At 35.8% G+C, this 16,484-nt stretch overlaps 1 protein-coding gene across 1 annotated transcript in view; it reads right to left on the reverse strand.

Moving 5' to 3' along the window:
• LOC106153298 (uncharacterized) overlaps positions 1-16,484 on the reverse strand; it is a 37,862-nt gene that overhangs the window by 14,835 nt on the left and 6,543 nt on the right. The window contains exons 16-39 of the mRNA XM_087008747.1: positions 15,719-15,802; positions 15,489-15,545; positions 14,945-15,052; positions 14,462-14,638; positions 13,981-14,151; positions 13,503-13,715; positions 13,063-13,278; positions 12,548-12,760; positions 11,877-12,227; positions 11,332-11,727; positions 10,933-11,016; positions 10,498-10,581; positions 10,236-10,292; positions 9,790-9,894; positions 9,211-9,558; positions 8,831-9,037; positions 8,134-8,562; positions 7,487-7,915; positions 7,001-7,162; positions 1,698-1,781; positions 1,417-1,473; positions 910-1,017; positions 590-673; positions 352-408 (exon numbers count right to left, since the gene is read on the reverse strand). Coding sequence (XP_086864873.1) covers positions 352-408; positions 590-673; positions 910-1,017; positions 1,417-1,473; positions 1,698-1,781; positions 7,001-7,162; positions 7,487-7,915; positions 8,134-8,562; positions 8,831-9,037; positions 9,211-9,558; positions 9,790-9,894; positions 10,236-10,292; positions 10,498-10,581; positions 10,933-11,016; positions 11,332-11,727; positions 11,877-12,227; positions 12,548-12,760; positions 13,063-13,278; positions 13,503-13,715; positions 13,981-14,151; positions 14,462-14,638; positions 14,945-15,052; positions 15,489-15,545; positions 15,719-15,802 — 4,281 coding nt within the window. The remainder of the gene's footprint in view (positions 1-351; positions 409-589; positions 674-909; positions 1,018-1,416; positions 1,474-1,697; positions 1,782-7,000; positions 7,163-7,486; positions 7,916-8,133; positions 8,563-8,830; positions 9,038-9,210; positions 9,559-9,789; positions 9,895-10,235; positions 10,293-10,497; positions 10,582-10,932; positions 11,017-11,331; positions 11,728-11,876; positions 12,228-12,547; positions 12,761-13,062; positions 13,279-13,502; positions 13,716-13,980; positions 14,152-14,461; positions 14,639-14,944; positions 15,053-15,488; positions 15,546-15,718; positions 15,803-16,484) is intronic.

Genomic DNA, 16,484 nt, shown 5'->3' on the forward strand with positions numbered 1-16,484 from the left:
ATAAAAACACACAAAGTAAATGTCTATATATATGCTATATAAAAAGAGAGAGAGAGAGAGGGTGCATCATGAATAACAACATTTGCTGAATAATCAGACTTTTATTTCAGCGAAACATTTAGTTCCATGCCCTGTTAATTCCTCTTACTTGCATCCCATAATTCTCTGCCCTCTGCTTCCAATAATATCCACCTTCACAGAACAAAGTGGCTAGTGCTTAATACCAGTTGACCTTTTGGTCTTTTTGCGACATTACGTTATATTATATTCTCAGAGTCCTTTAATCCTATTTGGCATAGTTGATATGAAATTACTGTTAAGCAGTTTAGATGCACATACATAAATACATACTTTGGTCAACATGGCTGAATGCATTTCCTTGATGTACATCATTGTCAGTGTATGGACCTGCATTAAAAGAGTCACATCACTTCTGTCATATGTATATCTCTAGTTTTGGCATGCATTGTAAAATATGCTATCAGTTCATTATTTCTTCAAACAAATAGCAGATGTTTTTTTTTCTTTGGATTAATACACTACATTTTTTCATTTATGATAATCATAATGCAGATTATTAAAAAGTTACCTCTATTCTGGCAGTTTGAGGTAGATTAATCTTGACAATATTTCTGTCCCCCAATTCACGTAACTGGGCAGCATGAGTGTGGGGCTAAAGTTTTGAAAAAGGAGAAGTAATAAATATGGTTATTAAATATCTGTGGATGCCAGAAAAAGAAAATGGCAGGATGCAGGTTTATAGGTTAATCTCACAGCGCCTAAAGTCATCCAACTTAGAATTTATTGAAATAAGAACTGCGACAATTGCCAGATTTTCCAGTAGAGATATTTAAAGCGTTTTGATTTTGCCTAGTTATCAATTGTTTAAGTTTCAAAATTACTCCTTACTTTGTCATCTTTTCTGTATCCAGCATTGACTATTTTTCTGTAAGTTGAGTTGCTATTCCTGATGCTGACTAGCCTTAGGAACCTCAGCATTCCCATATGAATTGAGGACTGTATAAAAAAACACACAAAAGTTATTGTCTATACCGGTATCTGCTATATAACAAAGCACTCTTAAAAAGAGAGAAAATACACCTGATGCGCAAAAGAAATCGCTGAATAATCTGAGTGTCATTCCATCCAAACATTGAGATCCAGTCTTAATTTTGTGACTTTTTACCTCTAACCTGAAATCCCATACATATAACACCCCTACCCCATGCTTTCAGCAGAGTTTGACATACCGAGTAACCGAGTAACAGAGAAGCTAGTTCCTAAAATACCAATATAACTCTCGATCTTATTGCGACAGTACGTTATTTGTTATTCTCAGATCCCTCTTATCCCATTCGGCAAAGTTGTCTAGAGAAAGTTGTTATGCAATTTAGGTCTTAATATATGAATACCTACTTTCGTCAACATGGCTGAATATATTTCTTTGATGTACATCATTGCCAGAGGATGGACCTGCAGCAAAAGAGGCATATTAATTCTGTTATAAATATATCTGTAGTTTGAGCATACACTTTAAAACAATTATTTTTTAAATAACTGAGGTGTTATTTTCTTTGGATATATATATATATATATATAGAGAGAGAGAGAGAGAGAGAGAGAGGGAGAGAGAGAGAGAATTTATTGAACTCAGAACTTATGTTTGCTATGAAATATACATATTTAAAAAACCATACCTCTACGCGGGCAGTCTGAGGTAGGTTAATCTTGACTGTATTTCTGTCCCCCAGTTTGCGTAATTGGGCAACATGCACGTGGGGCTAAATTTAAAAATAAAAGAGAAGTAAAATGTACGGTTATCACACATCTGTGGATGCTGAAAGAAAAAATGGATGAACGAAAACTTTGTCCTAACAAAAATATTAAGGAAAACGCCTTACAAATAAGCAAACGAATAAACATAGTTCATCCATCTGGTGGACCATTTTGAATAATACTTATACGTTATACATGTAAGAAAAGTAGGCCCTACTTGTAGGTTTGTGAAGCGTCCAAAAAAAAAAGGCCTTCTCTAGCACTCACCCGTCTCAACACGACCGCACGTTTGTTCATGGCGCGCCGGGCGGCTATTAAAATGGACAATATATCAATCAAATCGATCAGCAAACATTAGTCGACTTTTTTTTATTAAAAACGATATGCATATTTAAAGTGTTTGGGGTGTATATCTTAAATCGCACTCGTAAACGGTGAAACATACACGTTTACCATCCATCCAGTAAAAGAACAGATATACATAAAGTGCGTTGATTTAAAGAAGAAAAGTTCTTATCTTACCGAGTTCATTTTTCATTTGGTTTTCCCTCTCGCATAGAGCTTCTGAAAAAGAATATAATGATAACCATTTGATTACATCAAAAATCACGTGTTATTGAATCATCAAACGATTGCCAACAGGTAACAAGACTAATGATCGCACACTGACTGACATAGTGTGAAATCTTCACCAGTTCTGTCTAATGTGCAATGATAGCCAGTTGTTTTAGAGCGTCGGCAACGGCCTAGATTAATGTTTTAGAGCGTCGGCAACTAGATTAATGTATAAAAACCGCCAGATCTCTTACACATATAAAGGTAAAATAACAGGCAAAACCTTGAAACTCAACCTTTATAAGATTAAGGTGAAATAACTACCAGCTCACCAACACTCGGCGTTACCGGTGACACTCTGAGTGAGAGCAAGGCTATGTTCTCGTACAGGTTTATACCGTCGCCAATCAACGAGACGGTCAACATTTGTTGACATCACGAAAAAGTAATTTTGCACTGTAACTTTTACTTTCAGGTTGAATTACACAAACATCAAACCCATTATGATGTGAGCAAATCAGAAATACTATGTGATGTTTCTTGAAAAACGCGCATTTCTTCTTACACCAACGAATGCTAGTTTTCTTACCATATGCAAATGCGGGAAGGCATACAAAAATCAGCCAGAGCGCACAAAAAGACATCAAACGGAGCACACCTAGAATTAGCTCCACCTGGTCTTCAATTGGGTACTCTTCAAATACGAGTACATTTACTCCGAGTTGCGCGTGATCACATTCGCTACTTTGCATAATAAATCATTTCAAATTGCATCTGAATCATCTTCACTATCCATGCTTCGTAGTGTTTACGATATCTATGGGCAATGACGTCACTATCAGTGATGTCATGACGTTGTGACGTGAACATTGGCAATGACCACGACGATATCAGAAACGTTGACATTGTTGAGAACAATGGACATCAACGACAGAAGTAACGACACTTCCATGACAACGGCCAGCGGCAGCGCTTGGTGTTACGTCACTCTTACTGGATAAGCCGATGTTTGCCGAATAAACAATGTGATTGTGTTTCTTCGTATAATAAACAACTTCTCACTGTATAGAGCACAATGAAGCCATCAATAGCATTAAGATAGAAATATATTACAATATGCATTAGCACGGCCAGACGCCGTCTTTTTCTGAATAAAACAATAAAAATGTACTAGAAAAGCACTCCGAGAGCGTAGACCTTGCGTAGATTATTATTGATAATTGATCCGGATCTCCACCAAAAACTAATATTTTCTTCCTTGGCCCACTTTTGACAGTTCCTGAAAATTTCATCAAAATCGGTCCAACACTTTTTGAGTTATGTTGATGACAAACAAACAAACAAGCAAACAGACAAACGGGCTTGAAAACATAACCTCCTTGGCGGAGGTAATAAGAGTTCAACCGCTGCTCAAGAGCAGACGTAACACTAGCACTAAGTGGGTTAAGCAGTGGGGTCAGGGGGGGGCCTATGGCACCGTTCACCCTCTAAAATACCTATATTTCCCGTTCCCTTCATCGGGCCCCGAACCCCTCGTTTGGGCCCCGAACCCCTCGCGAGGGGGGAAGGTCGGGTTCGCATCCGCGGACCCCCCCCCCCCCTTTTCAAATAATCCTGGATCCGACCCTGGTTAAGCGTAGAAAAGTTAATCCACATCATCCATAAACTAAGATTTACCCTTCATATCATTTATATTATTTTCAACTCTTGCAATTCGCAGCACGTTGATACTTCAAAATCTTAGCATACCATTTGAAAAACTAAAATATTTACTATTTACACAATAAACTTGCAATTTATTGAGAACAAGGCCAGTGAGATCAATATCTATGTTTGAACGTCGCGGACTTTTCCAGTTAAAAAGACCCCGTCCAATTTGAAGAACTGGTTTTAATTACTGAAACTAAATTTTCCTCGTCATATTTTTGTTTTGAGGCGATAGAAAATACGTATTTGTACTCTTCGTTACATACATGTATATGGTCGTTTTCGAATTTGCCAATTTTTCTTTTTAATTTCGTCTTGCCTCATTGGCGACCTAAATATCCATGTGACCTGCAGTATATTATTAAAGATTGCTGTTAAAGCATGATATAATATTTCATAAAAATTGAAGAAAACCCTATTTTGGGCACTGCCGCCATAGCGACCATTAAAGGAAAACTATGCCACTTACTCTTCTTAAACTTACAGGAAAGAAACATAGGACTTTTAAAAATACAGCCTATATATATATATATGTGGAAATACTATGATATATGATGCTTCTTCTAACACCAACGAATGCTAGTTTTCTTACCATATGCAAATGCGGGAAGGCATACAAAAATCAGCCAGAGCGCACAAAAAGCCATCAAACGGAGCACACCTAGAATTAGCTCCACCTGGTCTTCAATTGGGTACTCTTCAAACACGAGTACATTTACTCCGAGTTGCTCGTGATCACATTCGCTACTTTGCATAATAAACAATTTCAAATTGCATCTGAATCATCTTCACTATCCATGCTTCGTACTGTTTACGATATCTATGGGCAATGACGTCACTATCAGTGATGTCATGACGTTGTGACGTAAACATTGACAATGACCACAACGATATCAGAAACGTTGACATTGTTGAGAACAATGGACATCAACGACAGAAGTAACGACACTTCCATGACAACGGCCAGCGTCAGCGCTTGGTGTTACGTCACTGTTACTGGATTAGCTGATGTTTGCCAATGATTACTGGTGGGTCTGATGAAATTCTTAAATTACAAAGCTAAAATATATATTTGCATGCTATGCCCTATCACCAAACTATCCCATAATGATTAACAGTGAAAACAAGACACTTCTTATATTACTCAATACTAAAAAATCGTTTCATGAAAATTATGATAAAAAACAGCAGTAACTGTTACTGACTTGGTTCATCTTTAATATATGGAATGTTTGGGCGTATAGGTACCATCGTAACAATACCAAATCAGTTAAGCATCCAGTGCTAGAACATATGAACCGGTATATGAAGCTTCCAAAAATAATATTCGCCGATAACTGAAAAGAGGAAAATCATAATTTGTCAATAACAAATGTCAAACACATTAAGCACGATAAGCAATACGTACTTAATTGTCACGGTGAAACCATCAGTTGATGCCAGGTTGGCAACTGGCTCCATCTCTGTATTGGAAGTGGTTGATGGTATATATTCAATATTTCTTATCTGTTGTTGCCTCTTGTTCTCAAACACCCTTGACTGGACCTTGTATGTCCACAACAGCAAGTCAAAGAAAACTACGCTACAGAAGGCAGTGAAACACACCCATAACTTCATCAACGCCATGACCTATTTTTGCCTTTCAGGAAGCAAAACGGTTATTCTGACTGCCACTTTCAAGGGACATGGGAACAGATGAAAGTAGCAGTGATAAAAGCTGAAAGAGAAGTGAGTCAGTGTGCGAGCTGAGGATTGTTCCAACGCAAGCTTCTAATGAAAGGTGGGTACAAGTACCATTGGGCAAGTACCAGTATAACACGATAAAAACAGAGTTCTGAAGAGTTAAATTAAAATAAAAGGCCTTGTATCGTCCTCTTTTTTTCTGTTCAGGTTATTTAATGCCGAGCTATAGCATTATTTTTTGTAAGTAGATTTAGGTAGATTTCAGATCCATCGACCGACCTTTCAACATGTTAACAATAATGTCGAAGAATCCTGTGACAGAATTGAATATGACCGCATTCACAACAGCGAATTTTATGATACTGCACACACACGCGCGCGCGCGAGCACACACACACGCTTACCCATCCACGCATATCAAGCTTTCAAGTGGGTCAACCATCTGTTAGACCGCTATTGTGAATGCAGTCATGGTATGAAATGTGTGTGTGTGTGTGTGTGTGTGTGTGTGTTCACGTGTGTGTGGTTTCATACAATTAGTTTCTATTAGATTTGAAACATAAACTTCTGATATTTGTAGACTTTAAAAACTGCGAACAGAGCTCTTATAATGAAGTGTGATATTCAGAAAAAGAATTTCGTGAGATACTTTTTAAAAGGCAATCGGTTGTCTTTGAGTCCATTTTTAAAGGTAAATGAGAAATCAAATTATCGCGCTAAAACTGATTTTCTTATTTTACTCACTTCAAATTTTATAACAATATGTACAAAATCGTATACTTTATTGTATATATTGTATTATTAATAAATTAACAATTCTTGAACTAACTAAAGTAGCTTTCTGAAATAATACATTAAGATTCACTAAATTTAAAATGTCTAAGATACCTATGATTAAATACTTTAAACACATAATGTAAATAAAAAAGATATACTGGAAATTTGAATAGGAAAGATTCTTGTTGAGAAAAAATAATCTTTATGTTTCATAGCGCGGAAGAGTGCGAGTGCTTAAAAGAACGACTTTGCTTTTTCTTCGATTCTTTTTCTTATTTAAAGTATCCTGTATGTAACTGTTCGTGTTTCTGTTAGACGCATTGCTTGCACTTGGAGACGCAGACGTTAGATCAGCCGCACCCTCTGCGTGGTTTAACTCATCAATATTCAAAATGTTCACCACATCAGCCGGCAAAGTGGGTGCCATCTGAATCTGCCCAAAGGTCGACCCCACCGCCAAAATCGAAAAGTTCTCGATTTTGTTTTCATCGTGTGACGTTACGGGTCCCTGAGAGGAATTCAGTCCGTTTTGAGCGTCAAACGTGCTACTTTTAAAGCGGTTGTCCCCTGCCGTAAATAAGCCGGCTTCGGCGCCGCTCGGTTCATGTGGCTGATTTCTTTCAATCACTTGCATAGAGGTCTGAGCTTTCCGTGACTTATGTACCTTTAACAAAATATTGATAATTGATTACATATCAATGGATAACATATTAATAATCAGGTCATCCATCCCCCTCCCCCCCCCCCCCCCCCCCCAAAAAAAAAGCGAATCTACAACAGTCGTCATTTTAATCAGTATCAAAAAGGGTAATATAGTATTTAAAATCAATTTTAATCAAAAGCAACGGCTGGTCGGTTACAATGTTTAATAATCATTGTTTTTAATTTTTCCGAAAAAATAATTATGACAAAATTTATCTACCACTAGTAACACAAGATATTAAGAAACTGTTAAATTGAACATACGCGTCTTTAGGCTCCTAATTACGGAAAGGCTTTCCTCATTTTCCAGAAAAGTGGATGAAATCTCTATTTGTTCCGAGACCAACGAGGAACATCTTTGTATAACAGGAATTTCATCGTTGTCATCTGTCTCAGTTCTGGTCGCAGAAGTTGGAAGTGTCGAAGGCAAGGACTTCTGCTTCTTTTGTTTTCCATTCTTCCAATTCAATTTCTTGCCGTTTGTTACTTTCTTACATACTTCTGATGGATCATAGTTGGACAAAGGGGGGAATTCAGTTTCTGACTGAATTTTTGGAACATCTGGAGAATGATCCCCCAAACCAATCTCCTTCCTGACTGTTGAGCCCGGCTTCAGTTGCTTTTCAAGCCTAGGCTTTCGTCGGCCAACACTGGTCTTTGGTTGCCTGTCTGGTGGTTCACCAATTAATCGAGTTTGGAACTTGCCCTTCATCACCTATTTAAATAATTATATTTTTATCATGCATTTTTATATTTAAAAAAGTATAAGCTTATGCTAAAAACAAAAGTTGGTCTGAATTTGAAAATAAAATAACCTATTTACAAGGTACAGGTACATTACCTAGCGCCCTTCACTTTGTATTTTGATTTTTACCTCATTTATCTGCGTACATTTATGTTCATGTTAAGCCTGTTTTTTATTTTATTTTTTACCTTTTTTGTGGGGCTGGTTGTAATCTGCTTTTCTTTGGAGAGATGCAAGGCCACTGAGGCATCTCGACTCATCGTGCATTTTGATGTCTGTGCACTTTCCAGGACTGGGCCCATCAGTAATATGCTGGGGTCCATGCTGTTTAAAGCCTGCATGTTTTGGTCTGATACCTGAGCATTGTCTGTGGAATTCTCTCTAATCAAGAGGATGCTCGGGTCGACTCCCATAAGGAACTTTGACGGGGAGTCACATTTTTGTTGATTTTGTTGCTTTTCACAAAACGAATTTGCATCGTTTTCTGTCTGCTCATCTGTTGAGCTGTTTTTAAAATCTTCTTCTTGGCCGGTTTTGATGGAGCCACTATTTGTCATGTCTGCCATTTTCATCTCATGATGTTCTTGGTCTGTGTTGGTACGTACTGCCTTCTTGGCCTATTTTGAAAAAAATTGATAAAAAATAAATATTATAAAAATGTATTATACTGATTAATATTAATTTAACACTTGAATAATCAAAGTTCATATTGAATTTTCAGAAACCTTTTGATAAAAAATAATAGGTTCTTTTAAGAGTTGAGTAGATACAAGAAAATGTGTTGTAAGTTTACATTTAGAGTCAAGTACATGCATGTAAAACGAAAGTCGTATGAAAAAAAATAAATAAAACAAAGCATTTGTCGTTGGTAAAATCCTCACGTACTTCTATTGGATCATACTTGGACAAGGGAGGGAATTCAATTTCTGAATGAATTTGTGGGACTACTGGAGAATGATCCCCCACACCAATCTCCTTCCTGTCTTTTGAGGTCATCTGTTTTTCAATCCTAGGCTTTCGTTGGCCAGCATTGGTCTTACGTTGCCCGTGTGGTGGTTTACCAGATACTTTTGTCTGGCCTTTGCCTTTCACCTGGTTTAAGAAATAATAATTAATGACATAATAATAAATTAATGATATAATAATTAATAATTATAACAAATACTATTAAGCAATGCTAATAAAAGATAAAGATGTAACAGCTGCAAAACTGTTAAAATAAATTTTTGTTGTTTAATTCCTAGAGTACTTATGGAAATGCCTACCTCTTTTTTAAGTTTCTTGTCGTTGGTCTTTGTTGTTAAATCGGGCTCTAGCCTCTTCGATGCCACGAATTTGTATTTTGGCTGGCTCGATCTCCCGTTTTTCTTATTCAATTTCTTGCTATTTGCTACTTCTTGATGTACTTCTGATGGATCATCCTTGGACAAGGGAGGGAAGTCAGTTTCTGACTGAATTTGTGGGACTACTGGAGAATGGTCCCCCATACCAATCTCCTTCCTGTCTTTTGAGCTTGCCTTCAGCTGCTTTTCACACCAAGGCATTAGTCCACCAGCATTGGTCTTACGACGCCCGAATGGTGGTTTACCAGTTACTTCCATTTGGCACTTGCCCTTTAATTGCAATAAGAAATAAAAAATAAAAAAGTGTCCAGTCCCAACACAGTGTCGATAATATTAGCTCAGGCTCATGATTGTACAAAAATAGGGATATTTTCTTTTCTTTTCTTTTTTTTTTACCTTGGTAAATATTTCTTAAGATAATTTTCTGGGGCTTTAACTAGACACTTATGCTCATTCATATGCATTAACAATTTAGATTTAATTTTCACAATTTCTCCTTACTTTTTCATCTTTTCTGTCTCCAGTGTTGATTATTTTTCTGCAAGTTGAGTTGCAATTCCTGATGACTAGGCTTAGATGCCTTAACATCCTCATCTGAATTAAGGGCTGTATAAAGAAACATATAAAAGTAATTGTCTATCTGCTATATATCAAAGCTCACTTGAAAAATGGGACAATATGCTTATACACCAAAGCCATCGCTGAATATCATTCCACCTAAACAGTTTAGTTCTAGTCTCAATTTTATGAAAACTATACCTCTTACATGAATCCTGTAGCCTTCTGCTTTCTAATCCCAATAAAGTGGCCAGTGCTTATCACAGGTAAAACTTTGGTCTTATTGCGGCATTGCATTATTATGTTATGATATTCTATGAGCATTCTTATCCAATTTGGCATAGTAGTCCAGGAATTACTTTTTTGAGTCTACATATATGAACACTTACTTTTGTTAACATTGCTGTATGCATTTCCTTGATGTACATCATTGCCAGTGGATGGACCTGTATTAAGAGTTGCATCACTTCTGTCATAAATATATTTCGTATAGTAGCCATAAATATATATCTTATAGTTTTGATATAAGCTGTAAAATATGTTTTTAGTTTATTGTTTATGATATCAAATTGCTAAGATTTTTTTTTTTATAATCTTTGGACAAATTCATCTTTTCATTTATGATTATAACATAGATTACCAAAAACATACCTCTACTCGGGCAGTCCGAGGTTGATTAATCTTGACAATATTTCTGTCCCCCAATTTGCGTAATAGGTCAACTTGAACATGGGGCTTCAGTTAAAAAAAGTAAAAAGTAAGGTTTTCATACATCTGTGGATATAAAAAAAAAAGAGGAGGCTGCAGGTAAATCTTTTAGCTTCCCAACTTCACCTATCTTTCTCAACTTAAAATTCATTGAAATCAGAACCACAGCAATTGCTACATTTCCCTTGAATGGAAAGTCAGAGCAATTTAGATTTATTTGCAATAAAAATAAAGCGAATGTTCTGATCTTGCCAAGATATCTGATCAATTATGAAATTCTGTGACAACAACATTAGGCATATACCCTGTATCTCCATGAATTAAGAAAAGTGGGTTTGTCAAGCACCCAAAATAAAAATGACATTCTCTAGCACTCACCTGTCTCAACACGACCGCACGTGAATGTAACTGCTTTGCTTCAGTCTCTTGCACAGAGGTCTGGCCTTTCTGTGTCCTTTGTACCTTTCAAAATCATAATAATAATAATTGAATGATTTTATATGGTCAAGTTCAAGATAAGTTTAAAAGGAACACAATTAAATTGGCCTAATTACAACAACGGTCTCCTTAAACAGCATTTAAAACATGCAGCACAGTAGCCAATGACAATTTTACGATAATGTTCAACATCAACCCTTGATTGGTTACAATATTGATTGATTTTTTGTTTTCTACACAACCAATTACAAAATGTATCAACCATTACTAATAAAAAGATTTTAAAAAAGGTGAAATTAACATAAGTATCATGTGTTTAATACCAATGGTAATGTTTACCTCATTTTCCCAAAAAGTGGGTGTTTTCAAGGCCAACGTTTCTATAACTGAAATTTCATCTTTGTCATCTGTCTCAGCTGTGGTTGCCAGAGTTGGAAGTGTTGGAGGCAAGGATTTCTGCACCTTTTGTTTTCCATTCTTCACATTCAGTTTCTTGCTGTTTGTTACTTCTTTATGTACTTCTGATGGACCATATTTGGACAAGGGAGGGAATTCAGTTTCTGACTGAATATTTAGGACTACTGGAGAATGATCCACCACTCCAACCTCCTTTCTGTCTGTTGAGCTCGCCTTCAGCTGTTTTTCGATCCTAGGCTTTTGTTGGCCACCATTGGTCTTAAGTTGCTCAGATGTTGGTTTACCAATTACTTGAGTTTGATACTTGCCCTTCTTTACCTATTTAGATAATCATATTTTGATAATGCATTTTTTATATTAAGATAAAGTTTAAGATATGTTAAAACAAAGGTCTGTCTAATTAAATGTTGAAAAAAATGGTGTATTTTTATTTATAATGTACAAAACCTTTGTATTTTTTATTTTACCTTTTTTATAGGGCTGGTTGTAATCTGCTTTTCTTTGCAGAGATGCGATACCACTGAGGCATCTCGGCTCATCGTGCTTTCTGATGTCTGTGCACTTTCCAGGACTGGGCCCATCAGTAATATGCTGGGGTCCATGCTGTTTAACGCCTGCATGTTTTGGCCTGATACCTGAGCATTGTCGGTGGAATTCTGTCTAATCAAAAGGATGCTCGGGTCGACTCCCATGAGAAACTTTGACAGGGAGTCAGATTTCTGTTGAAATCGTAGTGTCTCAGAAAAAGAATTTGCATTCTTTCCTGTCTGCTCATCTGTTAAGCTGTATTTGACAACTTCTTTTCCTTTGTCCTTCACCTGTTTTAAGAAATAATTATAAAATAAAGAAATGAATAAAAGGAATCAAAATGCCACTCTTCAACTTTTTCTGTTGCCTGTCTGGTTGTTTGCCAATTACTTGAGTTGAGAACTTGCCCTTCACCTGTATCAAAATATATTTATATGATAATATATTATTCAGACACTTTTAAATTAAAAAAAAAAAAACATTTTCATTTTTTACCTGATCAGTTAACATAATAAAAGAAATGAAGTGTCATATTTACCACATATGTACAACAAAGATCATATGAAAAAAACAAAATAAAGCATTTTTTTATTGTAACCTTCTTACGTACTTCTGATGGCTCATACTTGGACAAGGGAGGGAATTCAGTCTCTGACTGAATGTCTGGGACTACTGGAGAATGACCCACCACACCAAACTCCTTCCTGCCTGTTGAAATTACCCTAAGCTGCTTTTCAACCCAAGGCTTTTGTTGGCCAGCATTGGTCTTAAGTTGCCCGTCAGGTGGTTTACCAATAACTTCTGTTTGGACTTTGTCCTTTACCTGCTTTAAGAAATCATAATAAAATCAATGATTAAAATGAAAAAATAAAAAACGCAACTCTTCAACATTTTGTTACCCGTCTGAACTTTTGCCAGTTACTTTACTTAGCTTATTGCCCTTCACTTGTACCAATACAGTAATATATTATTCAGACATTTTTAATCAAGAAAATTTTCCTTTTTCACCTGATCAGTTAACACAAAAAAAGATTATAAAGTGTCATATTCAGCATATATGTAGAACAAAGATCATATGAAAAAACATAAAGCAAAGCATTTGTCGGTTGTAACTTTTTTACGTACTTCTAATGGGTCATACTTGGACAAGGGAGGGAATTCAGTTTCTGACTGAATATTTGGAACTACTGGAGAATGATCCCCCACACCAATCTCCTTCCTGTCTGTTGAACTTGTCTTTGACTGCTTTTTGAACCTAGGCTTTTGTTGTCCATCTTTGGTCTTTAGATGACTGTCTGGTGGTTTACAAATTTCTTTAGTTTGGCCTTTGCCTTTCACCTGCTGTAATTAAGAAATAATAATCAAATAAATGGGTATTATGAAACAAAAACAGTTATATATTATTCAGAAATTTAAAATGAAGAAAAATTATCAAAACTTGAAAATGTGATCAGCTTCTATTTAAAAGAAAAAAGTGTCATATTCACCATATTCATGTATTCAGAATGAAGATCACATGAAAAACATAAAACAAAGCATTTGAACTTTGTGACTTTTATACTTACTTCTGATGGAACACACTTTGGCAAGGGAGGGAATTCAGTTTCTGACTGAATATTTGGGACTACAGGAGAATGATCCCCCACACCAATCTCCTTCCCATCTGTTGAGGCTGCTTTCAACTGCTTCTCAAACTTAGGCTTTCGTTGGCCAGCATTGGTCTTATGGTGCCTGTCTCGTGGTTTACCAATTACTTCTGTGTGGCATTTGCCCTTCACCTGTTTTAGGAAATAAAAATTAAAAAGATTAATAAAATTTTTTTATGTTGTCTGTTTGGTTGTTTACCAAGTACATGGTTTGGGAACTTGCACCTTCCCCTGTATCAAAAACTGTTATATATTATTCAGACATTAAAAAAAAAATTCTGTCAAAAATTATAATATGACCAATTACAAAATTTATCCATCACATGTAATATAAGCCAAAGATGTAACAGTTGCAAAACTGCCAAAATCATATTTAGATCGTTTGATTCCTACTTACCAAAATTTCCACCTTTTTGTTGTCAATGTTAGTTGTAAAATCAGGCTCTGGCTCCTTATGAACTTGCTTTTCAACATTTTGTGCCATGAATTTGTTCTTGGGCATGCTTGATCTCCTCGGTACAACATCAGGCTCCTTTTGTTTTTCTTTCTTCCCTTTCAGTTTCTTCTGCTTAAGGAAATAATAATTAAATAGATAATATTAATGAATTAAAATGCCAATTTGTAACATTCTGAGTAGCCTGTCTCATTGTTTACCAATTGCTCCAGCTTGAATGCTGTCTGTATCAAAACAGTAATATATTATTCAGACAATTTAAATCAAGAAAAGGTATTATTATTATGTTTAAAACCTGATCGGTTAACATTATAAAAAAAGCTTACCATATACACTTCATGTAGTATAGTTGCTGTCTCTTTTTAATTTCTTCTTTTTTTTACTTATTTTATTCCATTTCATTTAATGATTATGGATATCTCACCTTGTTTTTGATTTTGTTCATGAGTTTGGCTGTGAACCTCTTTTCACTTAGGAGACGTGCAGCCACTGACTTCATTGTGGATTCAAATGTCTCCTCACTACAGCCTGGTCCCATCAGTGAAATGCTGGAGTTGACATTCTGTTCAATACACCCACCAGTTGAGTTTTCTTTGGGATGCTTAAAATATATATCATTGTCACAGTAAATGGTTTTGTAAAGTAAAGTAAATCAATACTCAGTAATCGATATATACAATATGAGTAAGAATATTTTTCTAAAGTGCCCTGTCCATACACACAACTTTTACGAAGTGTCAACAATATACATGTATACTCAGACTCCTAATTAAACAAAAGATAGTGCTTTTTTCTTTTCATTTTCATTTTTTTTTTCTTGATAACAAAAGCTCTAATCAAACAGCGATTCACTTATGACCGTCTACGCATTTAAAATTTAGATTTAAGTTTCAAAAAGCCCACTTACTTTATCACCCTTTTTGTCTTCAGTCTTGATAATTTCTATGCAGGTTGGGCTGTTATTCCTGATCTTGACCAGGCTTAGATGCCTCAGCATTCCCATCTGAATTATGGGCTGTATAAAAACACACAAAGTAAATGTCTATGCTATGTATAAGAACATGCTTCACAAACAAAAACAAAGACAGAGGGATAGAGAGAGTGCTAATGTCCAATAACATTAGCTGAATAATCAGACTTTCATTTCAGCGAAACATTTAGTGCCATATACCCAATTTTGTGAAGCTGTTCCTCTTATTTTCAACTATAGCCCCCTGCCCTCCACTTCCAAAAGAGTTAGCCATTACAGAAAAAATGTCCAGTTCTTAATATCAGTAGAACTTTCGGCCTTATTGCCACATTGCACTAAATATTATATTATATTATATTATATTATATTATATTATATTATATTATATTATATTATAATCTCAGAGCCCTTAAATCCCACTTGGCATAGTCGTCTAGAAATTACTGTTATGCAGTTTAGGTTTGCATACATGAATACCTACTTTGGTCAACATGGCTGAATGCATTTCGTTGATGTACATCATTGCCAGTGGATGGACCTGCAGTGAAAGAGTCATGTCACTTCTGTCATAAATATACCTGTAGTTTTGGCATACACTGTAAAATATGCTATCAGTTCTTTATTTCTCAAAACAAATTGCTCAGGTGTTTTTATCTTTAGACAACTACATGTTTTAATTTATGATCATAATTTTGGTTATTTCCAACATACCTCTACTCTGGCAGTCTGAGGTAGATTAATCTTTACCATATTTCTGTCTCCCAGTTCACGTAATTTGGCAACATGAATGTGGGGCTACAATTTAAAAAAAAGAAGTAAAAACTAAGGTTATCATACAACTGTGGATGCAAAAAAGAAAAAAAGAAAGTGGAACGCTGCAGGTAAATATTACAGCACCCAACTTCACCTATCTTTCTCAGCTTAGAATCCATGGAAATCAGAACCTTAGCAATCGTTACATACATCAAGTTATAATGGACAGTCAGTACAATTTAGATTTATATGCAATAAAAATGAAGCGAATGTTCTGATCTTGCCAAGATTTCTGATCAATTATGAAATTCTTGGACAAATACATTAGGTGTATACCCTGTATCTACATGAAGTAAATAGCTGAATGATACTTAATTGTACCTTTTTCTTCAACTATAGAACCCAATATGGTTTTCAAAATAAACAAAGGAATGACCAAACAAAGGTCACCCATGGCCGGTGTGACAGAAATGTTAGTCTTAGGAACAAAATTCTGGGGTGCCATGTGATTAGCACAGATTAGGATTGGTTGGAGTATTGGGGTTAGTATTCGGGACGAATGGGACCAGTTCTAAGCAATACTACTAATGGGGAATGGACCACGGTTCCTAACAGAATAGTTACCATTCCTGTTCCACCAGTGCTCCCTTTCAAAATACATGTATATTCATATGCTACACCTAAGAAAAGCAGGTTTGTGAAGCGCCCAATAAAAAATGGCATT

The sequence above is a fragment of the Lingula anatina genome, chromosome 3 (genome assembly GCF_051362555.1).
Source record: "Lingula anatina isolate TDL-2025a chromosome 3, LinAna3.0, whole genome shotgun sequence".
NCBI classification, from domain to species: Eukaryota; Metazoa; Brachiopoda; class Lingulata; order Lingulida; family Lingulidae; genus Lingula; species Lingula anatina.